Source organism: Clarias gariepinus, chromosome 27, assembly GCF_024256425.1.
Source record: "Clarias gariepinus isolate MV-2021 ecotype Netherlands chromosome 27, CGAR_prim_01v2, whole genome shotgun sequence".
Taxonomy (NCBI): Eukaryota; Metazoa; Chordata; class Actinopteri; order Siluriformes; family Clariidae; genus Clarias; species Clarias gariepinus.
Window position 1 is genome coordinate 15881262 of NC_071126.1, and position 27691 is coordinate 15908952.

Below are 27691 nucleotides of genomic sequence, written 5' to 3' on the forward strand. Positions count from 1 at the left end.
ATAACAATATGACAATATAAACACTACACTATGAGTCATGAAAACAACACCTGCAATAACTTACTAATTGGTAAGGAATAACATTGAGGTTTCACTGATATTATATTATTTAACATGAGCAAACCATGAGCTACGTAAGCATTTAATCAACAAAAAAATCAATAATTTTAGCAACACTTATTATATAATCTCTCAGATATCTGATCAGGTAGATCCACAGGTAGCTACTTCTTTGGTTGATAGGCAACTTTGTTGAAGAAAGTGAAATGCATTAATGACACTTGGGCTGCCTCTGTATAAGCCTCTCAAACACCTTACTTAGTAAGTGGACATTTAGTCTGTGCCAGTTATGAGAAAGATTTCACACAGCTCTGGAATAGGAAAAAGAGAAGTAAAAAGAAAACAGTAATACAAACGAAAAAAAAAAAAACTGTTGTAAAATAACCCTGCTGAAAAATCCAGCATAGACCAGCATCATTTATATGGTAAATTGATTATTTTTGTCTCTTGTATGTAAATGCGTTTAAATATAACACTACACAGTCCATGTATTTACATCACACACTATTTTCAGTACTAGCTATTAAAATACAATACAAGATAATGAGTTAAAATGTAACCAATTTTAACTACCAAAACCTTGCTGGGCCACCAGCAAGCATATAAATCATGCTGGCCTATGCTGGATTTTTTAGCAGGCATGCTGGTCTTTCAGAAGTTATGGTGGTTCAGCTTGTGGAGTCACACATTTCCATTTCAGGGCACCTTAGTGTAGATAGAACACTAGAGTTTCTGCGTTGATGGTTGTGGTGGCGTAACATAAATAGGGACACAACAGGCCAGGTGGGCATTCTTCCTCGCAAGGTTTTAATTTTCCTCTTATCCTTACTTCAAGAACACCAAAACTCTAAACGTCTCTTTTATATCATCATCCAGCCAATACTGAAAAAGCCAAACATGAAATTAATTTTAATATTGTCTCAGTTTGGCCCCTTAAATTTTAAAACATGGGGTAGTTCAAGAAATTGACATGACCTTGACCCAGGTCTAAGGCTCTGGCCAAGAGGACATGTTAAATAGAGACTTACATGATATGAAGTGGTAATAAATGTCTTTGAAACTAAGTAAATAAACCTTAAATTCTTAATACTTTTTTCATTAATACATTTACGTGGAACCTTTGCCCTAAAATTTCTTTCTTGCATGTGATGTGTATTAAAATGTGAGCATTGATATAAGCTTTGACTTTGACTTAAAACTGCTGTCAAAGCTTTTATTTTCATCATATCATTTATTAAGGTGTTGTTCATTGATCAGTCTTTGCGGATTAGTCTGTGAGCGTTTAATTTAACAAATGAATATAATAAACTTTGAGTAATGCAAGTAATTGACTTTATTTATTTTACTGTTAAACAAAGTCCCTGATTTTCTCATTGCATAAATAGTTAGTTGTTAATATGTTAACTAACATGATAATAATGTCCAGTAATGTGCTAAAAATTAGTTATAAGAAAGTGTTTGTGTGTACATTGGTCAGACAAATTGACTATTTCAATGATATCTTTACCTTTCATACATTGGGATCCAAAACCAGACTCCAGACAAAAATTCTGTCAGTATGTCTCTTCGTCTATATATCTGTATGTCTGTCCAGGCGATTTTGTTATAGCATCATGCAAAACTAACTGAACAGAATTTAATAAAACATTGCCACTCCTTCAGTATTTGCCTGAAGTTAAACCTGTGTTATAAACAAAAGCAAACTTATGATGCTTTGAGGAACCTTAGTCTCAAGTACAATTTATGCATTTTTAGGAAATAAGCCACTAAGTTTTACTGCGCATTTCTGTAAAATCATCAACAAGATTCAGCAGCTTCCATTTATTTATTATTATTTTTGTCTAAAAATTTGTTGCTTTTATAATATGCTGCTTTCATTTATATAATACAAATATTTTTGGTGGAAACAAATGTTTAAAAATCTGGAATATTTTTCTACTGATTCAATAATAAAGACTTGAACACTTGAACATCTCTTGTACATCAGTAAAACCTTAAGATTTTTCATGACCATATATTAGGTTAATGCAGGTAATATATTATAAAGGTGACAAATAAAGCTTAAACCTGCAAGGCATGCTGGAAATATCACTGTGTCAGTGGGGGAGTGTTTGATCACCAGTTTGTGACAGGAGGGTGTAGTTGGGTGAATAACTGTTGAGAATGAGCCTTTAACTGTGGGTAATTTAATAATAAGTGCTTTGGGTTTAAGTAAACAGAAGAGAGAAAATTACGGGCAGGACAAGAGAGCACGTCGTTCCTGTTACTCAGAAAACAAGGCCCAGGTTTAACTCATTTGGAGTGCTTATAATTAATGTTGCACTCAGTAAAATACATAATAAAGCCTAATTTAAAACAAATTATGTTTGTGTGTTCTTATTATAAACGTCGTTTTTTTTTTACAGTGTAATACATGGTCATGAAAAATCTTAAGGTTTTACTGATGTACAAGAGATGTTCAAGTGTTCAAGTCTTTATTATTGAATCAGTAGAAAAATATTCCAGATTTTTAAACATTTGTTTCCACCAAAAATATTTGTATTATATAAATGAAAGCAGCATATTATAAAAGCAACAACTTTTTAGACAAAAATAATAATAAATAAATGGAAGCTGCTGAATCTTGTTGATAATTTTACAGAAATGCGCAGTAAAACTTAGTGGCTTATTTCCTAAAAATGCATAAATTGTACTTAGACTAAGGTTCCTCAAAGCATCATAAGTTTGCTTTTGTTTATAACACAGGTTTAACTTCAGGCAAATACTGAAGGAGTGGCAATGTTTTATTAAATTCTGTTCAGTTAGTTTTGCATGATGCTATAACAAAATCGCCTAGACAGACATACAGATATATAGACGAAGAGACATACTGACAGAATTTTTGTCTGGAGTCTGGTTTTGGATCCCAATGTATGAAAGGTAAAGATATCATTGAAATAGTCAATTTGTCTGACCAATGTACACACAAACACTTTCTTATAACTAATTTTTAGCACATTACTGGACATTATTATCATGTTAGTTAACATATTAACAACTAACTATTTATGCAATGAGAAAATCAGGGACTTTGTTTAACAGTAAAATAAATAAAGTCAATTACTTGCATTACTCAAAGTTTATTATATTCATTTGTTAAATTAAACGCTCACAGACTAATCCGCAAAGACTGATCAATGAACAACACCTTAATAAATGATATGATGAAAATAAAAGCTTTGACAGCAGTTTTAAGTCAAAGTCAAAGCTTATATCAATGCTCACATTTTAATACACATCACATGCAAGAAAGAAATTTTAGGGCAAAGGTTCCACGTAAATGTATTAATGAAAAAAGTATTAAGAATTTAAGGTTTATTTACTTAGTTTCAAAGACATTTATTACCACTTCATATCATGTAAGTCTCTATTTAACATGTCCTCTTGGCCAGAGCCTTAGACCTGGGTCAAGGTCATGTCAATTTCTTGAACTACCCCATGTTTTAAAATTTAAGGGGCCAAACTGAGACAATATTAAAATTAATTTCATGTTTGGCTTTTTCAGTATTGGCTGGATGATGATATAAAAGAGACGTTTAGAGTTTTGGTGTTCTTGCAGTAAGGATAAGAGGAAAATTAAAACCTTGCGAGGAAGAATGCCCACCTGAGGTCCGTTCTTCGTACGTCGCTTGACACATCCGAGATGAATTGACACATCTAAGATGAGATCATCGTGCTAATTACGATCCTGCTAAGTCGGTTCTTCGAGCTCACCTGTTGTTGATGATTAGTAGAGCTGGATTGAGTTGTCTAGGATTATTGCGCGCTCGTGCGTTGGTTTAAAAGGCGATATGCATCGACAGTAGAAACACTGATCACAACCCCTCCGATTGGTTGACGAAATGGAAAAAGAGCGGCTCAACTTTTTTTTGTAACACGTGTTATGCGCTGAAATGCCCCCCTGCCATGGATTGCCCCCCCTCTACATAATCGCTATCAAATATTATATTCGAACATAAATGTATAGGTTAATGGTTTACAAATTACAAATTACATGAGACAATAAAATAAAATAAGCAATATGAAAATAAATATGTTGTATATAAAAAAAATAGAAATATTATGTATACTTTTATATTGTTTATTTTATAATAAAATTAGTTTCGTCCAATTTATCATTATAAAATATAAATTTTTAATATATATAAATATTTATTTGGCTGTCTCATGCCTAGGGTTTATTATAATAGTAATATCATATTTGATAACAATAAACCTATGAATTTATGTTCATATATAATATTTGATAGCGATTGTGTGTGTGTGTGTGTGTGGGGGGGGGGGGGGGGGGGGGCCGTCCATGGCAGGGGGCATATACTTTTCTTTTTCCACGTGAGTCAGTCATGCTCTTTAACCAATCAGATGTGACCTCGCCATTTCAACCAATCATAACCCGGCAGGAGCGCAGTCTAAATCCTGTTTACATGAAATAAACCTGCTCCCGAGCAGGTTCAAGCTTACGGATATGTTGCTATGACAACAAATGCTAGAAGCGCATCGAAGAACGAAACAATCCAAGATCAGGACAAATCCACAACAATCAAATCCAGCTAACTGAGTTAGCGACGTACGAAGAACGGACCCCTGGCCTGTTGTGTCCCTGTTTATGTTACACCTCCACAACCATCAACGCAGAAACTCTAGTGTTCTATCTACACTAAGGTGCCCTGAAATGGAAATGTGTAACTCCACAAGCTGAACCACCATAACTTCTGAAAGACCAGCATGCCTGCTAAAAAATCCAGCATAGGCCAGCATGATTTATATGCTTGCTGGTGGCCCAGCAAGGTTTTGGTAGTTAAAATTGGTTACATTTTAACTCATTATCTTGTATTGTATTTTAATAGCTAGTACTGAAAATTATAATAGCTAGTAATGAAAACTAATAATTATTGATTTTTTTGTTGATTAAATGCTTACGTACCTCATGGTTTGCTTATGTTAAATAATATAATATCAGTGAAACCTCAATGTTATTCCTTACCAATTAGTAAGTTATTGCAGGTGTTGTTTTCATGACTCCAGCCCTACAAAGAAAACTTTGTGTATATATTATATATGATTAAAATTATTACCCTTAAACACATAAATAAATATAGTGTAGTGTTTATATTGTCATATTTTGATTCTAATTCTGATTTGGATGTGCTCAGTGATTCTGGTGCTAATGTGTTGTTGTGAATGTGGGCTGCTATGACATCACATATCAACATTATGTTCCACAAACATGTCTGACATATTCAATAAAAAAATTTAAGTCACTGTTAAAATGAAAAAAAAAAAAAAAAACATCAGTACGTAGTTAAACCCTGTACATAGTTCACTGTCACAAAACTACAACCAACTTCTACAATTTTTAGAAAATCAGATGTTCATTAATGGGTAGATAAGGAGATTTGATTAGATTAGACGAGATTTGATTAGATTAGATTCCACTTTATTGTCATTGTGCAAAGTACATGTACAGAGCCAATGAAATGCAGTTAGCATCCAACCAGAAGTGCATAATTGGCCTATTTGTTATAAGTAAAAATGTGTTATAATAAACAGAAAATGCAATAGGCAATTAAGTTGTGGTATACTGTATATAGTAAAATGCAGTATAACTGGGCAACACTGTGCAGTGAATGTGTAATAAAAACAGAAGGTGCAGTAGGTAATAATGATTTGATATGTATGTATGTATGTATGTATGTATGTATGTATGTACTGTATGTATGTATGTATGTGTATTCAGTATACTTCATATTACATTTACATACTCACTTACATATTTTGCATAAGTGAAATGTCTGCCCTTTATGTATTATATATTTAAGAATATATAAGGAGCTAGGATACAAACTGAAAAATTACATTGACAGTATACATCATGAAAGTATTAATCGGAAGACAAAAATGTTGTATTTTAGATCATTTTGTTTTGCCTTTTCTCCCGTTCTTCATTAACTTTTTGATTTTCTGTATTACTCCCAGAGCAACATCTTGCTCTGCTGCACGGCAGGCAAACAGCCTCAATCACATTGAGCAGCAGGGACACACATGCCACCAATAGCAATACGCCATTGAAAAGTCTCTTTTCTGTTGAATGTGACATGAAGCATTCAACACTGTGGGGACACGGTCTTGAATTACAAGTAAACATATGTCCCACGAAGAAGTCATATAGGTAGTACTGTCCGATGATGAAAGCAAGTTCTAAGATGATCTTGAAGAACAGATGCGTAAGATAGCTGATAAACAGGCTGCACTCAACACGACCCTCATCTGGGTTGTTGGAGATGTTTGTCACTTGGCTGTCATGCTGTTGTCTTGCTCTTTCTCTCAATTTGTCCTTCTGGTGAACGACATGGATGACATGGCACAGGTACAGTATTGTGGGCATGGACACGAAGATAACCTGAACGATCCAAAAGCGGGTATGAGAGATGGGGAATAGCTGGTCATAGCAGACATTCTCACAACCAGGTTCTTGTGTATTGCACACAAGACTTGACTGCTCATCTTCCCATACAATTGCAGCTGCTGTGCCCACAATCAGGATCCTGAAAATAAACAGGGCTCTTATCCAGATCTTACCGATGACTGTGGAATTGGACTGCACCTTGTCCAACACCATGAAAAGAAAGCTCCAGTCTTGCATTTTGTTAAGCAGTCAGACTTTCCTACATAGCAGAAAATGAAAAGAATAAGAATCTCATTTATCTTTTGTTTGGAAATCAAACACCTGCTCACAATATTTACCTTAAATCATTATTTTAACTGTTTATTATCACAGGGAAATTCATAGACACACAAAAATACTTTTTTTTGAATATCATAAAATATGATGGACATATGTATATATAATGATCTATGCACTCAACATATTATAATACATTCATAATGAATTCAGTTTATAGCAATATCTACCATGTACACATTATAACATGCATTATAAAAAAAGATTATAGCATTATATTATAACAAATTAATTATTAACCATTAACAGAAATATGATATTATTACCCAAATATATTAATTTACAAACTGTAATATTGTGTAATTCTACTAAATGTAAGTAGGATTTGGTTTCTTTGTCTGGTAATATAATGTGCTATGGTATATGAACACTACTTCTAGCTTTAGTTATAACACAGAGATTTTGTTTTATGATGATTATTACAATTTATGATTCATTATTGTTTTTTGTTATTATTAAAAAAAAATAATAATAATAATAATTGCCATACACTCTAAAAACTAATTTAGAGGACCTTTTACCACTACTTGATTTAATACATGTGTAGCGGTTTTACTCTGGTTGTGTGGCTTTTTTCTTTATTAATGAAACAATGTTGACAAGGATGATCCTGATTTCTCTTTTTTTTTATTCTGCAAAAACACAGAGCACATGTAAAACTGTGCACAGCACAACCGTCTCTCCCTTCACTCTGCGTGCTCGTATTAGGGGTAGCTTAGTGGTTAAGGCATTGGACTACGGTTCGGAAGATCCCAGGTTCAAACCCCACAACCACCAAGTTGCCACTGTTGGGCCCTTGAGCAAGGCCCTTAACCCTCAACTGCTCAGATGTATAATGAGATAAAAAAATGTAAGTCGCTCTGGATAAGAGCGTCTGCCAAATGCCTAAATGTAAATGTAAATGTATTAGCAGAGCGAGAGACAACACACCTAGCCTCTCTGGCGGCAAAAGTTAATCTAACTGATGTACATAAAGTACAGTGCAAAGCATTATAAAAGGACAAAATAAAACATCACATAGGTCAGACAATAAAATATTATAATATACCCTTAAATATGTATACAAGTATGTATAATAACAATAATAGTATTAAATAAATATATAAAGATTATCTAATATTCATAAATATTTTCATGGACATGTATATATATATATATATAAAAATTAAATAGTACAAAACCAATTGCATAACAAAAACATAAATGAAATAAACACTTGCTCACTTTTTTTTTTATACATAACGAAACAATATTCTATATAACACATACTCAAAATTCACCAGCATGTATATAAAGAAATAGCACAACATACCTGCAAAAACACAGAGCACATGTAAAACTGTGCACAGCACAACCGTCTCTCCCTTCACTCTGCTTGAATAAACAGAAAACTAATAAGCTAAACGAGTCACGATAAATATTCATATAAATAAACAAACAGCTTCACGACATCAGAGCTTAACATCAAAATGTCCTATTTCTTGCATGAATCAGCGCATTAACTTGTTTATTAAACTTTTTAGAACTCTTACCGTGCTCGTATTAGCAGAGCGAGAGACAACACATCTAGCCTTTTTGGCGGCAAAAGTTAATCTAACTTGCCGCTGCGCAGCACGAGGCATCCAATGTGTCGCTAATATGTGCTCTACCTGACACAATTGCTGCATATATGGTTCCGCATGGTATAACTATATACACAGCATCTTATAATACAAAATGCAATAAACATAAAAACATAGAAAACAACAAACTTTTGTGGAGTTCACAATAATTAGGTTGCAAATCTTAACTTGGCTACACATGGATGCAAGTTAAACATTCTAATTAATTGATTTAGATGAACTTTCTAAGTTGCAAACTTTATTTTTATAAGTTGTGATCAAATAATAATTCTGGTAATTTTATTAACTTAATTTTGCATGTAATTTAAACTTAAATTTCATTGTTAATGGGTTGAAAACAAAATTTAAGTTGTCTTAACTTTAAAAAGTTGGCATAATAAGTTAATTTTTGTTATATCCTACCCCCTATGCCTGGACGTGTTCCAGTGGTAAGATTGTGTGTTAGCAGACTTATGGGCTAACCAAACTCAATATAAACAAAATTTCATGGTGAGTAACACTTAAATTTACACCTAATAGTTCTACTAAAGTAATGAATTTGCACTTGTTTCATTGAGATATCTGCTCAGCAAGAGAGCTGTTTGAAAAAACATTATTCAAGTTTTGCTAATTTAACCATTTGACTGTAAGCTACATAATGTTAACTAATTTCAGTCACAGCCACAGTTTTTAAAAGTCTTTTGTTCATTCACATAGATGGATGTGTGCTTCCACTGCAGGCAAATTGTAGTAGCAAAGAAGTAAAAGCAGAGTGTTTCTTTTATTTTAGTTTGCCTGTATTTTAGTTACTTTTGTAATACAATTCAAAGTTAATATTTGTCTGGGTTTTGTGGTATTTTTCATAACATTAAAGGGTATGTAAAATGTTGGCATTGTGATTCTGACAGTATCACTGAGGTGTATATGTCCACCTGAAATTAATATTTTGCATCAATAGTTATTCAATAGACATTATCAACCTAATGAGAAGAGTGTTTTGTAAGTTTTAAAAAATGGGCTGTGAGTGCAAACTGTAAATTTCTCTCTCTCATTGGAAATGACTGGTGTCCTTCAGAGCTTAGTCTCTTGGAATGTTCTATGACATGCTACTTGGCTTTTGACTGTTATATTTATAGAGATTTGCCTAACTTTTTTGTGATAGCATAATTTATTATGCTTAGTTATTCTTAATGAGGACCAGTTGAATTTTGAGTTTTTTATTTGCATTTTGTGCAAGATTTATATATAATTTGTTCACATACTCAACTGTAGTTGAAAATAAAAGCTAATTGCACAAAAATAATGGTTGAACTAATGTCTTTTTTTTAATCTACTACATTAACAAAAACCAAAAAAACCCTACATAAAAAGAAACCTGAAAAAAAAATCTATTTGGAGTCACTTAATTTTTTAAATGGTTGCTATTTGAAATTGAAATTATTATAGTATTTTAAACAACATATAAAATTGCTTTAAAACAATATGGTAAAGCCATTTGGAGCAACATAATTTATACGAGTTATCAACTTAAAAACTTGCCTTTTGTCTAACAGGTAATAAGTAAGGGGTAATTAAAATAATCTTTGACTGAAGAGGAAAAGCTAATTCCCCCAACGCAAAGAAGCTTGTTGGTTCGAAATAATTTCAAATAAAGTTGTCATAACTCAAAAAGACTAATGCAAAACGTTGCGTTAATTTTTTTTGTTAAGTCTAAACATTTCTTTTTAGAGTGTAGGTTAATGCAGGTAATATATTATAAAGGTGACAAATAAAGCTTAAACCTGCAAGGCATGCTGGAAATATCACTGTGTCAGTGGGGGAGTGTTTGAACACCAGTTTGTGACAGGAGGGTGTAGTTGGGCAAATAACTGTTGAGAATGAGCCTTTAACTGTGGGTAATTTAATAACAAGTGCTTTGGGTTTAAGTAAACAGAAGAGAGAAAATTACGGGCAGGACAAGAGAGCACATCGTTCCTGTTACTCAGAAAACAAGGCCCAGGTTTAACTCATTTGGAGTGCTTATAATTAATGTTGCACTCAGTAAAATACATAATAAAGCCTTGCTATATTTTGTCCTGGCCACCGTGTACAGACCCCTGGGGCCATATGTTAATTTTCTTAAAGAGTTTGGACATCTGTAGTAGGAGACTTATTTATGTATGATGCTAAGGACGCTTTAGCACTCGCATTGATGGATTTGCTAAATTCCTTTGGGGTAAAACTAAATATAAATAAAAGCAACTCACCGCTTTAATCAGTCATACACTAGATTTAATTATATCCCATGGTATAGATGTCTCTAATATAGAGATCTTACCTCAAAGTGATGATATCACAGATCATCACCTCCAGATAAATACTCTACCAGTAGAATAGATTAACTGTGTCTCCCCGCGTTAACAATTTGGTAGAAATATGAATCTGACTACTAAAGACAGATTTACAAATAATCTGCTGGATCTGTCCCAATTTCTTATTAGACCCCTAAATGCAGACGATCTAGATGAAGTGACTAGCAGCATTGGCACTATTTTTACCAGTACATTAGACATTGTTGCTCTCATCAGATTAAAAAGTCAGACATAAAAAACTTGCACCATGGTACAATAATAATACTTACGCCCTAAAGAGAGCAACCCGAAACCTCGAGCGAAAGTGGAGAAAAACTAAATTAGAATTTTTTTGAACTTCTGTTTATATCAAAAATATTAGAAAAGGTAGTATCAGCTCAAATATGCACATTCTTGCAAGAAAACAATATCCTTGAAGAATTTCAGTCAGGTTTCAGGCCCTATCATAGTTCTGTTAGAGCGAACTAACCTGGAGTGACCAGAAGACGTAGCTTAGCGGTTAGCCCTTTGTAGCGTGGATGGTAAACCCAAATGCGAATAAGTCTAAGGACTCTCACAAAAGGGGAGCAAGGGATTGAGTGGATTGAGTGTGTATGACAGTACCCCCCTGTCCAGGACTGACTCCCGACGGTCCTGGGGTGGAGGATACTCGACGACGGTAGTCCCGTATGAGCTCAGGGTCGAGTATGAACCGAGCCGGAATCCAAGACCGTTCCTCTGGGCCGTAGCCTTCCGAGTCGACCAGGTACTGGAGGCCTCTGCCCTGAAGGCGTGAATCAAGGATTTGGCATACAGTGTAGGCGGGACCACCCTCTATGATACGGGGAGGAAGATCAGGGTGGGTGGGTGGAATCATGGGTGATGTGATGAAGGGTTTGAGTTGGGAGGTATGAAATACTGGATGAATCCGGAGCGCCGCAGACAGCTGGAGTCGGTAGGTGACAGGATTGATACGGTGGGAGATGCGGTATGGGCTGATGAATCTGGGTGTGAGTTTCAGACTTTGTCACCTACATGGTACAATCGGCGGGTGTTGGTTTGTTGAATGGCTGCATTGGCTTGGCGCCATGCCCGTCGACACCTGCGGACCAACTGTTGGGCGGAAGGTACAGTACGTCAACCTCCGGTTCTTGATGTTCAAACATCGGAGGTTGGAAACCGTGGCACACCTCAGATGGGCTTAACTTGGTGGCCGTCGACACGTGAAGATTGTGAGAAAGTTCTGCCCAAGTGAGGTGGCGGGCCCAGGAGCGCTGGCGATCAACTACGAAACATCTCAGGTAGCGCTCCAGTTGTTGGTTGGTCCGCTCCGTCTGACCATTAGTCTGGGGATGATTGCCAGATGAGAGACTGCATTTGGAGTTGAACAGACGGCAAAAGGCCTTCCAGAACCGGGCAGTGAACTGGGGCCCCCTGTCCGAGACGATGTCCTTGGGGAACCCATGCAGATGGACTACATGCTCTAATGGGAGTGGAGTGACCCCATTGGATGACCTCATTCCTCACGACGTTGGGTACATAGAGTCGTCCTCCGGTTCGTTCTCCGCCGCCTGTGCTTGGCGAACCCTTGTATCCAGTTCCCAACGGAGTGGGGCAATGATTTTGGATGAAGGGAGGCCCCAGGGTTGGATATGTTCTGTAGGGGTGCGTGAGTAGATGAGTATATCGTCTAGATAGACGAATACCCACCGGCCAAGCATGTCTCTGAGAACATCATTGATGAAGCGTTGGAAGGCTGCTGGTGCATTGCAAAGTCCAAATGGTATGACCAGGCTCTCGTAGTGTCCTGTGGGGGTGATGAAGGCCGTCTTCCACTCATCGCCCTCTCTGATATGCACCAAGTTGTAGGTGCTCCGGAGGTCCAACTTCGTGAAAATGGTGGCACCAGAGAGGGCGTCCAGGGCTGAGTTAGTAAGAGTCAAAGGATGTCGGTCCTTGATAGTTATGTTGTTGAGCCCCCGATAATCGACACATGGGCGTAGTTCGCCTTTTTTCTTCACAAATAAGAACCCCGCGGCGGCAGGTGATGAGGAGGGCTGGATGGTACCATGACGAAGAGCAGAAGAAACGTACTACTCCATCTACTCCATGGCTGTGGACATCGAGTAGAGATGGCTGCGGAGAGGGACAGAACCGCTTACAAAAGGCTTCAGCCAAGTCCCGATAAGCGGCTGGAATGGCGTTGGTGTCGACGTCGGGGGCCTTGGACTCCCTAGAGCAAGTTCGAAACAGGTCGGCCCCCATTGTAAGATCCGGTTTTGGGTCCAGGAGATCAATGGCTCATGTTGTAGGAGCCAAGGGTATCCGAGTATGATGGGTGGTGATGAGACGGAGGTGAAGTGAAACTGGATCGATTCGTGGTGCTGGTCGATGATGAGGGTAATGGCTTGAGTCTGGGTCGTGATGGGGCTGGAGGAGAGAGGCCGACCATCGACTGATGTGATTCGAACCGGCTGGGATGACGCTTCCAACTCCACTCCCAGTTTTTTGGCATAAGAAGAGTCAATGAAGTTGATGAACGCAGTACTTCTGACCCGTTTGTGGCCAAACTCAAGGTGTACCTGTACCGTGAGACAAGAGACGCTAGGTGTCGTGACAGAGAGATGGAGATGGCCCGGCGAGCTGCTCCCATCGCTCACCGGGCTTGGGCGTTTCCCTGGCGACGTGGACATATGGCTCTGTGGTGTTCCGCTGACCCACAATAGGCACAGAGCCCCTCTCTGAAGCGCCGTTCTCGTTCTGCAGGGGTCAGGGATGCGCGTCCTAGTTGCATGGCTTCCCCGGCTCCGGTGTTAACCACAGCAGAAGGTGGAGAACCGACATGTCCATGGGTGATGTAGGTGGCGGAGGTCGAGGGTCGTGGGGTGGTGAAGACAAAAGTGGATGCCGGCGGCAGGGTTCTCGGGGCTGGCTTCGGGCGAGAGAGGAGGCGTTGGTCGATCCGGAGGGCGAGTTGGATCAATCCCTCCAGCATGGCGGGAAGCTCTCGCCCGGCTAGTTCATCTTTGATTCTGGAAGCCAGTCCCTCGTAGTGGGACGTCCGGAGCGCGGTGTCTCCCCAGGTAGTCTGGACGGCGAAAGTGCGGAATTCTGTGGCTCAAGGACAATCCTCCCTGCCGCAGGTGGTAGAGCTTGGTGTCGGTCTCCACCTCAGAGGTGTTCAAAGGTGAGTTTGAGCTGCCAGGTAAATTCGTTATATGAATAGGCGGTATCAGAATCAGATCTAAGAACTGCCGTGGCCCGCTCAGAAACAAAAAAAATTATAATAGGTGACATAGGTGGCAAAATAGTAGTTAGAATAGTAGTTTTCAGTTGTTATCATGGCCAAAAATATATATAAGATATTAAGCTTATTTTGAGATTTTTACATTTTTGCGATGTCATTCTAGTAGTGGTAAAATTTATGAATGTACTGAATAAGCAGCACATCACCTCAATTGAGTTTTCCTTCCCAGATGGAACAGACATATTCCACAACTTAAATTGTGAAAAAGTGGTTCTGGCAGCATGAGGAATCATTTTCACACAAACTGACCAATACAGTATATTGTGTGTTGTTATTAAAGAGAAATATTTAAATATAAATAAATTAAATATTTGTGCAAATTTTTTTTGCAGTGTACATATTAATTAAATGTGTACATTTTTAATTAATAAAATGTACACATTTTTAATTTTTTATTAAAATTAAAAAAAAGTAAAACATACTTAATTCAATTTAATGAGCCGTCATTATTTAATTTTGTTTGAATACTTTAGATAATTACGAGTTCTATATTAAGACACCTGAATGAACAAACACAACTTATAACCAGATTAGCGATCATCAACAATGGGTCTGGGTATGTCAGATGACAAGGATACGCTAAGCAATACTTTAATTTTTGTTTGTGTGTGCTATTTATAGTGTGTATGTGTAACTATATCTAGGTGTAATTGAACATTAATATTATCATATTAGCTACTAACTACTACACCTTGACATGTTAATATTGCAGAATAATGCTAAATGGCTAATTGCTAAATAAACTATATTCTACTAAATATTGGCATTACTTGTGCCAGTTTAGAAATCATATCATTCCAGCAGTACATGATCCTGGGTTATTGTCTACCGTATGTGACATGCCCCTTGTATATGGTTCTGATGTTTATGTCATGCCTTGCAGATGTGCAGTATAAAAACAAATATGGTAGATGATAGGTCAGCTACCTGTGCGTTTTTTTAATGGCTTCAACATGAAACAATTCATATGTGACATTAAAACTTTTTGCCATGATTAAAGTTTTTACACACAAAACGTCTTACAGAGATCTCACTGTCAGGCTTTGGGTTCTTTATAGGAATTTCGAAATCCTCACCAGAGATCTTCATTTATCATCATCATTACACAACTACATCATATTTCACAACTACACATTCGTGGACATTAGTTAAATTATCACAAGTCACTTTAAATATGTCACTTTCAAACATATTTGCCCCCTGGGTGTTCTGTTACCCGGTGGCACAGTCACTTTAAACACTTTAAAACCGTGAACATTTCTACTTAATTTATATTCAACCTCATTTCCACACATACAGTCCTGTATTTGGTCCTGTACAGTACAGCTGTCTCTTATTTGTTCGGCTCCCCCTAGTGTAAGAAATGAGCATTATCGCCAAAGATAAATCAACACAGGGTTTTTCACCCATATTAAATGCGATTCCAGGCAGCAGGGAAACTGTTAATTTCTGAGAAAATGTGAATTGTGCAAGAATCAAGTGAGGGAAATAAGCGATTTCCCATCAGTCATTGCGCCTCATTTCAGCGGAAAAAAGTGAGTTCGAAAAGGGATTTATATATTTATAATAATAATAATAATTATTATTATTATTATTATTATTATTCATCAATATTTTATTTCCGTAGTGTAAAATATCAGCACCACTCTCCAGCTCCACATCAGCAGCAACAGGTATCCGAGGTGCTCATGTTACCATGGTAACGAACGGAGAAAGGCACGTCCGCGCTGGTGACGTCACAGGCTGTTCCGATAAGGAGAAGTTCCCTAAACCGATATTCCCTGCATACGGAGCAAGGAGTAGGGAGCGCCCTGTGAAGTACACTGTGGAACGAAACACAGCCAGAGTCATCGATAAGGTAAATCGATAAGGTAAATTGAACATTTCCATTCCATCCTTTATATAGGTTCGGAGAGTCATTTATATATTGTTTAAAAACTTTTTACCACCGCACGGCGACGGGAGGGGAGGGGGCAAAGGGAGGGTGAGGGTTAGTTATTTTTAAGGGTCTACAGTTGGTTTTACGCCTTTATTCATAAGAAATTTCACCACAAGTCCCGGTTTGACCTGAACATTCCACGTATATATATATATATATATATATATATATATATATATATATATAAATGAAAAAAAAAAAAAAAATATATATATATATATATATATATAACATTCTGTAGTGTTAGTGATTTTACTAATTGCACTGCTATATAAAGTTTGCTGTGTGCTTTTTCCCCGTTTCCCCCGCAGTCGACCTGAGGTGATGTTCACTAGTCCCCTCTCTCCCCATCTCATACTTCTGAGATAGAGACCTTCCCAGTCAGTCCCCTGCCTCACTCACACACTAGAATCAGGGCACTAACGAGGTTAATTAACCCACATGAAAAATGCAACATGCAAACGATGTTGGAATGGATGGCAAATGATAGAAAACTGATTGTGCAAATGTTACCTTCATTCTGAACTTTACACTTAGTTTTCTTTTCTTTTTGTTTATTAGAGTATGGTTAGGTCAACTTGTTTTTATAGAAAGAATGATCTTTTGAACCAACTACATCCATGGGCTACAATAGGAGACAACTTCGGGGGTACATTACTGTTTTGTGTAGATAAAAGATTGAGCTTTTAAGAACTTAAGGTTTTTAACAGGGTACATATTGTGTCAACTAAACAGTGATGTGAAATATTTTGTTTGCCCAATTTTGCATGCAAATTTCTCTAAAAGTTAAGTTACCTTAAAAAAGCTGTGCAACTTGTTACTAAACTTTTTTACATTGAGGCGTCTTTTTTTTTTTTTTTACAGTGTAAAGTCAAATAATATAAATAAACAATATATGAAAATAATACTAAAAATAATAATAATAATAACAACAATAACTACGGCAATTATTATTATAATAATAATTATTATTTAATAATAATCAAAAACAATAATGAATCATAAATTGTAATAATCATCATTAAAAAAATCTCTGTGTTATAACTAAAGCTAGAAGTAGTGTTCATATACCGTAGCATATTATATTACCAGACAAAGAAACCAAATCCTACTTACATTTGGTAGAATTACACAATATTACAGTTTGTAAATTAATATATTTGGGTAATAATATAATATTTCTGTTAATGGTTAATAATTAATTTGTTATAATATAAGGCTATAATCGTTTTTTTTTAAATGCATGTTATAATGCGTTCATAATAGATATTGCTATAAACTGTATTCATTATGAATGTATTATAATATGTTGAGTGCATAGATCATTATATAAACATATGTCCATCATATTTTATGATATTCCAAAAAAAGTATTTTTGAGTGTCTATGAATTTCCCTGTGATAATAAACAGTTAAAATAATGATTTAAGGTAAATATTGTGAGCAGGTGTTTAATTTCCAAACAAAAGATAAATGACATTCTTATTCTTTTCATTTTCTACTATGTAGGAAAGTCTGACTGCTTAACAAAATGCAAGACTGGAGCTTTCTTTTCATGGTGTTGGACAAGGTGCAGTCCAATTCCACAGTCATCGGTAAGATCTGGATAAGAGCCCTGTTTATATTCAGGATCCTGATTCTGGGCACAGCAGTTGCAATTGTATGGGAAGATGAGCGGTCAAGTCTTGTGTGCAATACACAACAACCTGGTTGTGAGAATGTCTGCTATGACCAGCAATTCCCCATCTCTCATACCCGCTTTTGGATCATTCAGGTAATCTTCGTGTCCATGCCCACAATACTATACCTGTGCCATGTCATCCATGTCGTTCACCAGAAGGACAAATTGAGAGAAAGAGCAAGACAACAGCATGACAACCAAGTGACAAACATCTCCAACTACCCAGATGAGGGTCGTGTTGATTGCAACCTGTTTATCAGCTATCTTACACATCTGTTCTTCAAGGTCATCTTAGAACTAGCTTTCATCATCGGACAGTACTACCTATATGACTTCTTTATGGGACATATGTTTACTTGTAATTCAAGACCGTGTCCCCACAGTGTTGAATGCTACATGTCACGTCCAACAGAAAAGAGACTTTTCAATGGCTTATTGCTAGTGGTGGCGTGTGTGTCCCTGCTGCTCAATGTGATTGAGGCTGTTTGCCTGCTGTGCAGCAGAGCAAGATGTTGCTCTGGGAGTAATACAGAAAATCAAAAAGTTGATGAAGAACGGGAGAAAAGGCTAAACAAAATGATCTAAAATACAACATTTTTGTCTTCCTATCAATGTATTTTTTTTTTTTCATTTTGTATTTTAGCTCCTTATATATTCTTAAATATATAATACATAAAGGGCAGACATTTCACTTATGCAAAATATGTAAGTGAGTATGTAAATGTAATATGAAATATACTGAATACACATACATACAGTACATACATACATACATACATACATATCAAATTATTATTACCTCCTGCACCTTCTGTTTTTATTACACATTCACTGCACAGTTTTGCACAGTTATACTGCATTTTACTATATACAGTATACCACAACTTTATTACCTATTGCCTTTTCTGTTTATTATAACACATTTTTACTTATAACAAATAGGCCAATTATGCACTTCTGGTTGGATGCTAACTGCATTTCATTGGCTCTGTACATGTACTTTGCACAATGACAATAATGTTGAATCTAATCTAATTAAATCTCGTTTAATCTAATCAAATCTCCTTATCTACCCATTAATGAACATCTGATTTTCTAGAAATTGGTGACAGTGAACTATGTACAGGGTTTAACTACGTACTGATGTTTTGTTTGTTTGTTTTTTTCATTTCAGTGCTAATAACAGTGACTTAAAAATGTTTATTGAATATGTCAAACATGTTCGTGGAACATGATGTTGATATGTGATGTCATAGCAGCCCACATTCACAACAACACATTAGCACCAGAATCACTGAGCACATCCAAATCAGAATTAGAATCAAAATATGACAATATAAACACTACACTATATTTATTTATGTGTTTAAGGGTAGTAATTTTAATCATATATAATATATACACAAAGTTTTCTTTGTAGGGCTGGAGTCATGAAAACAACACCTGCAATAACTTACTAATTGGTAAGGAATAACATTGAGGTTTCACTGATATTATATTATTTTACATGAGCAAACCATGAGCTACGTAAGCATTTAATCAACAAAAAAATCAATAATTATAGCAACACTTATTATATAATCTCTTAGATATCTGATCAGGTAGATCCACAGGTAGCTACTTCTTTTGTTGCTAGGCAACTTTGTTGAAGGAAGTGAGATGCATTAATGACACTTGGACTGCCTCTGTATAAGCCTCTCAAACACCTTACTTAGTAAGTGGACATTTAGTCTGTGGTAGTTATGAGAAAGATTTCACACAGCTCTGGAATAGGAAAAAGAGAAGTAAAAATAAAACAGTAATACAAAAGAAAAAAAAACTGTTGTAAAATAACTCTGCTGAAAAATCCAGCATCATTTATATGGTAAATTGATTATTTTTGTCTCTTGTATTTAAATGTGTTTAAATATAACACTACACGGTCCATGTATTTACATCACACACTATTTTCAGTCCTAGCTATTAAAATACAATACAAGATAATGAGTTAAAATTTTAACTATCAAAACCTTGCTGGGCCACCAGCAAGCATATAAATCATGCTGGATGCTGGATTTTTCAGCAGGCATGCTGGTCTTCCAGAAGTTATGGTGGTTCAGCTTGTCGAGTCACACATTTCCATTTCAGGGCACCTTAGTGTAGATAGAACACTAGAGTTTCTGCGTTGATGGTTGTGGTGGCGTAACATAAATAGGGACGCAACAGGCCAGGTGGGCATTCTTCCTCGCAAGGTTTTAATTTTCCTCTTATCCTTACTGCAAGAACACCAAAACTCTAAACCTCTCTTTTATATCATCATCTAGCCAATACTTAATAAGCCCAACATGAAATTAATTTTAATATTGTCTCAGTTTGGCCCCTTAAATTTTAAAACATGGGGTAGTTCAAGAAATTGACATGGTCCCAGGTCTAAGGTTCTGGCCAAGAGGACATGTTAAACAAGTTCAGATAGAGATTGGAGGGGATGCTCCAGATCCGTATGAATCCTTTCCACCTGTCTGTTGAATTCAGGGTGACAGCCTGACGATAAACTAGCTACTGTAAGTCAGAAACCAGATCTGTTGTCAAACCATTCACTTGGACCGTGTGCTGGAGGAGCAGTGACACTACCTCTTTGATTAAAGACAGTTTTAATAAACTTGAACATAATCAACTATGATAAGTATTAGTGTGCTGCTAACTGATACTGTAGGTGGAACCTTGAGTAAGTGGATAAAGACAATGGGTGGAGTAGGCTGGAAGGACATGTTCAGGTGTTCTTGCAGTAAGGATGAGTGGAAAATTAAAACCTTGCAAAGAAGAATGCCCATCTGGCCTGTTGTGCATTATCTGTCTTTTAGCAGCATTAATGTCCTCCTGGTTCTTATGGTTTGTGTGGACATGTGAATGGATGTTTAGCTCCCTCCAGCCAATGATGTTACCCTTGCGGGACTTAGCTGTCTTCACTTCCAGGAGCTCCCCTTTGGTGTCATGTCATTTTGCACTTAGTGCGTGTAAACCTTATAGAGAAGGCCACCAAACAGAGCATATGCTTTTCTCCAAATCTCTGTCATAGGACTGCTTTAACTTAAGTTTCTGATGCATCCATTTCCACAGTGATTTTTTGAGAATCCAAATAATGTATCTTAGAAATGTTATCTTGATTTTAGTACATTGACATACATTTCTAGCAAGCTGATTTTCCAGCACTTTTCATGAGCTGCTTTTTCTTCTACTTCTTCTTCTTTTTCCTCCAGTGCTGTCAATCATATCAGGTACTATGATTTTATGCCTTCTGACAAAAAGATGCTTCGTTGTTTATGGTTTTCCTCTTTTTCAAACCATAATGTACATCATCCCCTTTATCAGTGAGATTAAAAATATGTGTTTTGGGGAAGCTGTGCACATTCAAACAGAACAAGATATACAAAAGAGCATGGCCACAATAAGGCATATTTAATGGTTAAATAGTTAAAAGGTTAAAGCTATAAATAAGATGATCAGATTTTATGTAATCAGTGATATTATTTCAGGTTGAAGCAAATTTACACACCTGACTTTCTGTATGGGAGAATCCTTTGTCTCACTTATTAATACAAGAAAGTAAAAATGTGTAAGGTTGAGTATCTTGTTTATGCTAATTTGTGCTTCTTTCATCATCAGCCAAATACGCTCTCTGATCAGTAATCAGAGAGTGAATCACAAATAAGCAACTGAAAAAGTAGATTTCAACAGTGTCGACTTGAGCAGTGTTATTTCAGTGGTAAAAATATTAAGAGCCAATAGTTTATTAGTAGGTTATTAAATGCGCCACTTTGCTTTTATTCAACATTTTGATTTCATTAATGGTGTAGGTTAAACCTTAGGAAGATGTCTAAGTAATGCAAGTCCAGTGGTCAATTCAAGATGCACCCTTAGACGGAAATACAGACATACAATCAGAGTATGAAATCCTGGAATCCTCCAGTGTCATTGAAAGAGCGAGTTCTTACCAATTTATGGACAAAACCTGTCTATCATTTATATAGATACCTATAGTTTATTTCTCTTTATTTCAACTTTACTTCAACATTATGAAGGCATCTTTCCTTTGGCTTCCTGAGCCGATGATCATGCCTTTATCATATCGATCCTGCCCCATGTCATGAACTTGGGTAGTGGAGATTCCTGGCCCAGGATGTCATATAAGGAAGCTAAGCAAAGCGGTTGTCCATTTCCAATAACTATTTCCCCAGTTGACCACTTGACTCACGACTTCCCCCCATGTTGGCCATTGCCCTGTTGCCCCTATGCCATTACTTTACCCTGTATTCTTTTTGATCACCTGATCATGAATTTATTCCTCCTACTAGTTTTGGATCACAGACTGCTTTTATATCATCAATTGAATTAGTTTCCAAATGGTTCCATGCATAATGTAGTCTTTTGTACTCTTGGCAGCTGATGTCAGTGTAGCCTTTAAACATAATGTCCATACAGTGGTTATCCTTCTTGTAACTGTGCATAAGCAAATTGAGTGTTTATTTTATTTATTCATTTTCCTTAGACATGTTACATTGTGATTTAGTTGGAGAACTCTACCTATGCAGTGCAGTGTAGATTTTTGCATATTTTTTGTCTTGGTTGATTTTCACTCCCCCAATGTTCCTACTAGTACATAAGAGTTCATTTTCTTAAGGAAACAAAGTCCAGCTTTCAGTGTCATGTTAGTAATGTATTTATGTTGACACTTTTTTACCCATGTATGCCTGACAAATATGTTCAAAAATCTTTATTACATTTGAAGGCACATGAGTGAACCAGTCAAGCAAAAAATGCTGGACTATTGTGAAATAAAGATGAAAGTATGTTCCTATTTCTTGAGAACTATGTTAAATGTCAGAGTGTGACCTGTAGCTTGACCTCAGAAGCAGGCTCTACTCTTGAAGGCCTCTTATAATCATCCAGATACTAACATGTACAGGGGGCCAGTCCATCGCAGAGCACACACACACATACACACACTCACACATTACGGGCAATTTGGGGACACCAATCAGTCTAACCTGCATATCTTTGGACTGTGGGAGGAAACTATACTGTATGTGATCATTTGAGTAAGTGAAGTTAATGATTTGCGTATAGATCTTTACTTTGCAACGCTTTGCCTTTTAACAAATTCTAGCTGTGTGGCGAGAACTTATTAACCTAAAGGAAATGAATAAAACAATGTCAGACAGATTTTTTTTTAAAGTTGACTGCCTGCTTCCAGTGAATTTTATTGACTCAAAATAATTTTTTCATCACACTCAGTCGTTATTCACACTCATAATTTTACTGTTCGTCATAAAAATCACGAGGGGGTATTTGCTAATTTTTAGAGCATGTGACAAATAATTGCACAACCTCTCACAACCTCTATAAAACTAAACCCAAGTCACAGTGAGGCATTATTTGGTCTGTGGAATTTTTATCTGCTAGTATTGCACTGTAAACCCTAATGTTGTCTTTACTTATACAATCAAGTAATGTTGACTAAACATTACTTAAAATTTTGCATTTTGGACCCATCACTTAAAAATATAAGTTCATTTAACTTATTTACCATCAAAATGCATAAACTTAAGATTTCAAGTGTTGTGAGCTCAAAATCATGATTAATCCTTTGGGGGAAAAAACATTTTCAAAAGGTCAATTTTCACAAATGTGAATGTGGCGTGGGCGGGGAGGCGGCTGACGACCAGCATGCTTTGCGGGGATGTCAGTGTGTTCACCATGTTGGGGAAGGGTGTTTGGGTTAGTGGCTTCGGCCCTGTTTGTGTGTGTGGGTAAGGGGTGACGTGTGAAACGTGCTCCGGTTCATGCTGAGGCTGAATTGGATGGTGGTTCCTGTGTGAATGTGCTGCTCATGCCGTACATGCTGTGTGCCTAATAAAATACTCTCCAACATTCTTTCTGGTGGAAAATTGTGGCATTTTGTCAATAAAAAAAATCTAAGCTTAAAAATGTGGTTCATTGTTTTATTTCAGTTCGGTGTGCACAAAGCTTGCAGTCAAATATAAGAACATTGTTTAACAGGTTTAAGTTACATTTTCATGTTGAGTTAACTTAAATATATAAGTACACTTAAAAAAATTTATACCAAGTGAACGCAATTTTTTAAGTACATTAAATAAGTGCTAAGTTTGTTGAACTGAATGATTTAAGTACAGTCTACAAAACCGCCAAGTTAAATAAACTTAAATATGCAAGTTTTGGAAGATTGCATTACTCAATTAAATTGAGGCAACGAGTTTACTCAATCAATTTAGTCCAATTAACTTATTAGGGTTTTCAGTGTGTCTGTGAAGGTGAGTGAGGAACATATATATATATATATATATATATATATATATATATATATATATGTGTGTATATATATGAATTGTGGGTATAATATATAATCAAAATAATATACAATAATATAATCATGTTCTATAAACTATAAACTGTATTAAATATTAATGCATTATGTTATGTACATGTTATGAATGCATAGATCATTATATAAAAATATGTTCGTTATATTTTATGATATTCAAAAAAAATATTTTTGAGTGTCTATAAATTTCTATGAATTTGTGTTTGATTTACAAACAAGAGATAAAGACTATTTTCTTTTTTATTTCCTTATGTAGGAAAGTCTGGCTACTTGCCAGAAAATGCAAGACTGGAGCTTTCTTTTCATGGTGTTGGACAAGGTGCAGTCCAATTCCACAGTCATCGGTAAGATCTGGATAAGAGCCCTGTTTATATTCAGGATCCTGATTCTGGGCACAGCAGCTGCAATTGTATGGGAAGATGAGCGGTCAAGTCTTGTGTGCAATACACAACAACCTGGTTGTGAGAATGTCTGCTATGACCTAAAATTTCCCATCTCCCAGATCCGTTTCTGGATCGTTCAGGTAATCTTTGTATCCATGCCAACAATACTGTACCTGTGCCATGTCATCCATGTTGTTCACCAGAAGAACAAAGTGAGAGAGAGAGTAAGACACCAGCATGACGGCCAAGTGACAAACACCCCCAACTACCCAGATGAGGGTCATGTTGAGATCAAGAGCAACCTGTTTATCAGCTATCTTACACATCTGTTCTTCAAGATCATCTTAGAACTTGCTTTCATCATCGGACAGTACTACCTATATGACCTCTTCATGAGCCATGGATTTAACTGCTCTTCAAGTCCGTGTTCCTACAATGTTGAATGCTTTATGTCACGTCCAACAGAAAAGAACATTTTCAATGTCTTGATGCTAGCGGTAGCGTGTGTGTCCCTGCTTCTCAATGTGATTGAGGCTGTTTACCTGATGTGCAGTAGAGCAAAATGTTGCTCTGGGAGTAATACAGAAAATCCCACGAGTGTGTCTATTTCCTGGAATAATGAACAAGGAGATGAAGTATCTATAAAACAAAATAAAATGATCTAAACTAAAACATTTCTGGAGCTGCATTTCAACTGTGTAACATACCTCCACTTTTTAAACCAATTGCTCATCAGCTTGCTTGCTAATCATACGAGTGTTGCCTGTTTATTTTGATTCCCATTGCTTTGTCATTTAAACTTGCAAGTTTATATGTAAAATAAAACCATGTAGCTTCATCTATATCCATTTTTGCTGCCTGACAAATAGAGATTTACATGATATAAAGTGGTAATGAATGTCTTTGAAACTAAGTAACTAAGTAAACTTAAATTCTTAATACTTTTTTCATTAATACATTTACGTGAAACCTTTGCCCTAAAATTTCTTTCTTGCATGTGATGTGTATGCATGCAAATGCAAAATGTAAGCATTGATATAAGCTTTTACTTTGACTTACAACTGCTGTCAAAGCTTTTTTTTTCATCATATCATTTATTAAAGTGTTGTTAATTGATCAGTCTTTGCGGTTTAGTCTGTGAGAGTTTAATTTAACAAATAAATATAATAAACTAATGTTTAAAAGTAATGAACTTGAAGTAATTGACTTTATGTATTTTACTGTTGAATAAAGTTCCTGATTTTCTCATTGCATAAATTTTTAGTTGTTAATATGTTAACTAACATGATAATAATGTCCAGTAATGTGCTAAAAATTAGTTATAAGAAAGTGTTTGTGTGAACATTGGTCAGACAAATTGACTATTTCAATGATATCTTTACCTTTCATACATTGGGACCCAAAACCAGACTCCGGACAAAAATTCTGTCAGTATGTCTCTTTGTCTATATATCTGTATGTCTGTCCAGGCGATTTTGTTATAGCATCATGCAAAACTAACTGAACAGAATTTAATAAAACTTTGCCAGTCCTTCAGTATTTGCCTGAAGTTAAACCTGTGTTATAAACGAAAGCAAACTTATGATGCTTTGAGGACCCCTTAGTCTCAAGTACAATTTATGCATTTTTAGGAAATTAGCCACTAAGTTTTACTGCGCATTTCTGTAAAATTATCAACAAGATTCAGCAGCTTCCATTTATTTATTTATTTTTTGGCTAAAAAGTCGTTGCTTTTATAATATGCTGCTTTTATTTATATAATACAAATATTTTTGGTGGAAACAAATGTTTAAAAATCTGGAATATTTTTGTACTGATTCAATAATAAAGACTTGAACACTTGAACATCTCTTGTACATCAGTAAAACCCTAAGATTTTTCATGACCATGTATTAGGTTAATGCAGGTAATATATTATAAAGGTGACAAATAAAGCTTAAATCTACAAGGCATGCTGGAAATATCACTGTGTCAGTGGGGGAGTGTTTGAACACCAGTTTGTGACAGGAGGGTGTAGTTGGGTGAATAACTGTTGAGAATGACCCTTTAACTGTGGGTAATTTAATAACAAGTGCCTTGGGTTTAAGTAAACAGAAGAGAGAATATAACGGGCAGGACAAGAGAGCACATCGTTCCTGTTACTCAGAAAACAAGGCCCAGGTTTAACTCATTTGGAGTGCTTAAAATTAATGTTGCACTCAGTAAAATACAGTACATAATAAAGCCTTGCTATATTTTGTCCTGGCCACCGTGTACAGACCCCTGGGGCCATATGTTACTTTTGTTAAAGAGTTTGGACATCTGTAGTAGAAGAATTATTTATGTATGATGCTAACGAGGCTTTAGCACTCGCATTGATGGATTTGCTAAATTCCTTTGGGGTAAAACTAAATATAAATGGTGCAACTCACTGCTTTAATCAATCATACATTAGATTTAATTATATCCCATGGTATAGATGTCTCTAATATAGAGATCTTACCTCAAAGTGATGATATCACAGATCATCACCTCCAGATATATACTCTACCAGTAGAATAAATTAGCTGTTTCTCCCCGCGTTAACGATTTGGTAAAAATATAAATCTGACTACTAAAGACAGATTTACAAATAATCTGCTGGATCTGTCCCAATTTCTTATTAGATCCCTAAATGCAGACAATCTAGATGAAGTGACTAGCAGCATTGACACTATTTTTACCAGTACATTAGACACTGTTGCTCCCATCAGATTAAAAAGTCAGACATAAAAAACTTGCACCATGGTACAATAGTCATACTTACGCCCTAAAGAGAGCAACCCGAAACCTCGAGCGAAAGTGGACAAAAAACTAAATTAGAAGTTTTTAAAATTGCTTATTAAGATAGTATGTGCAGCTATAGACAGGCCCCAAAAGCTGCTAGGGCCGAGCACCTGAGCCGACTGATAGCAAGAAACCAAAACAATCTCAAGGTTAGGGTTAGTTATTAGGGTTCTTATTTAGTACAGTGGCTCGCCTAAAACCTATGATGCTTGCAGAGAGTATCCTATCACAGTTTAGAAGTGAAGACTTTATGGACATCTTTAATGAAAAAAATCGATAGTATCAGGAAGAAAATAACAGAGGTTCAACCTCTAATAGCATCTCATGATCCAGTCCAGTCTAAAGGGAGCATTATGACAGGGAGCGGTTGGAGTTCCCCGGGTGTCGGTTGGTTAGTGTCCTTGGCCCGGGCGCACACTGGGCAC

General features: G+C 36.1%; 3 protein-coding genes across 6 annotated transcripts; 2 read left to right on the top strand and 1 right to left on the bottom strand.

Moving 5' to 3' along the window:
- Positions 1-5514: 5514 nt before the first annotated feature.
- On the bottom strand, positions 5515-8461 carry LOC128514676 (gap junction Cx32.2 protein-like). 3 transcript variants are annotated; one of them, XM_053488474.1, is made up of 3 exons: positions 8374-8461; positions 8154-8212; positions 5515-6764 (listed from the first exon to the last, which is right to left on the bottom strand). In XM_053488474.1, exon 3 carries the CDS (start codon positions 6740-6742, stop codon positions 6008-6010), a length of 735 nt encoding a protein of 244 aa, XP_053344449.1. In that variant the 5' UTR covers positions 6743-6764; positions 8154-8212; positions 8374-8461; the 3' UTR covers positions 5515-6007. The 3 variants fall into 3 exon arrangements, with proteins under 3 accessions (XP_053344449.1, XP_053344450.1, XP_053344451.1); XM_053488475.1 differs by having other exon boundaries at positions 8154-8215; positions 8374-8450; XM_053488476.1 differs by lacking the exons at positions 8154-8212; positions 8374-8461 and adding exons at positions 7474-7542; positions 7745-7777.
- Positions 8462-15828: 7367 nt separating this feature from the next.
- LOC128515357 (gap junction Cx32.2 protein-like) lies at positions 15829-18750 on the top strand. 2 transcript variants are annotated; one of them, XM_053489507.1, is made up of 2 exons: positions 15829-15950; positions 17528-18750. In XM_053489507.1, the coding sequence occupies exon 2, from the start codon at positions 17550-17552 to the stop codon at positions 18282-18284; it is 735 nt and encodes a 244-aa protein (XP_053345482.1). In that variant the 5' UTR covers positions 15829-15950; positions 17528-17549; the 3' UTR covers positions 18285-18750. The 2 variants fall into 2 exon arrangements, with proteins under 2 accessions (XP_053345482.1, XP_053345481.1); XM_053489506.1 differs by having other exon boundaries at positions 15829-15937.
- A 5543-nt stretch (positions 18751-24293) lies between these two features.
- Positions 24294-26300, top strand: LOC128514677 (gap junction Cx32.2 protein-like). Its single transcript, XM_053488478.1, has one exon. It carries the CDS (start codon positions 24359-24361, stop codon positions 25124-25126), a length of 768 nt encoding a protein of 255 aa, XP_053344453.1. The 5' UTR covers positions 24294-24358; the 3' UTR covers positions 25127-26300.
- Positions 26301-27691: the final 1391 nt, after the last annotated feature.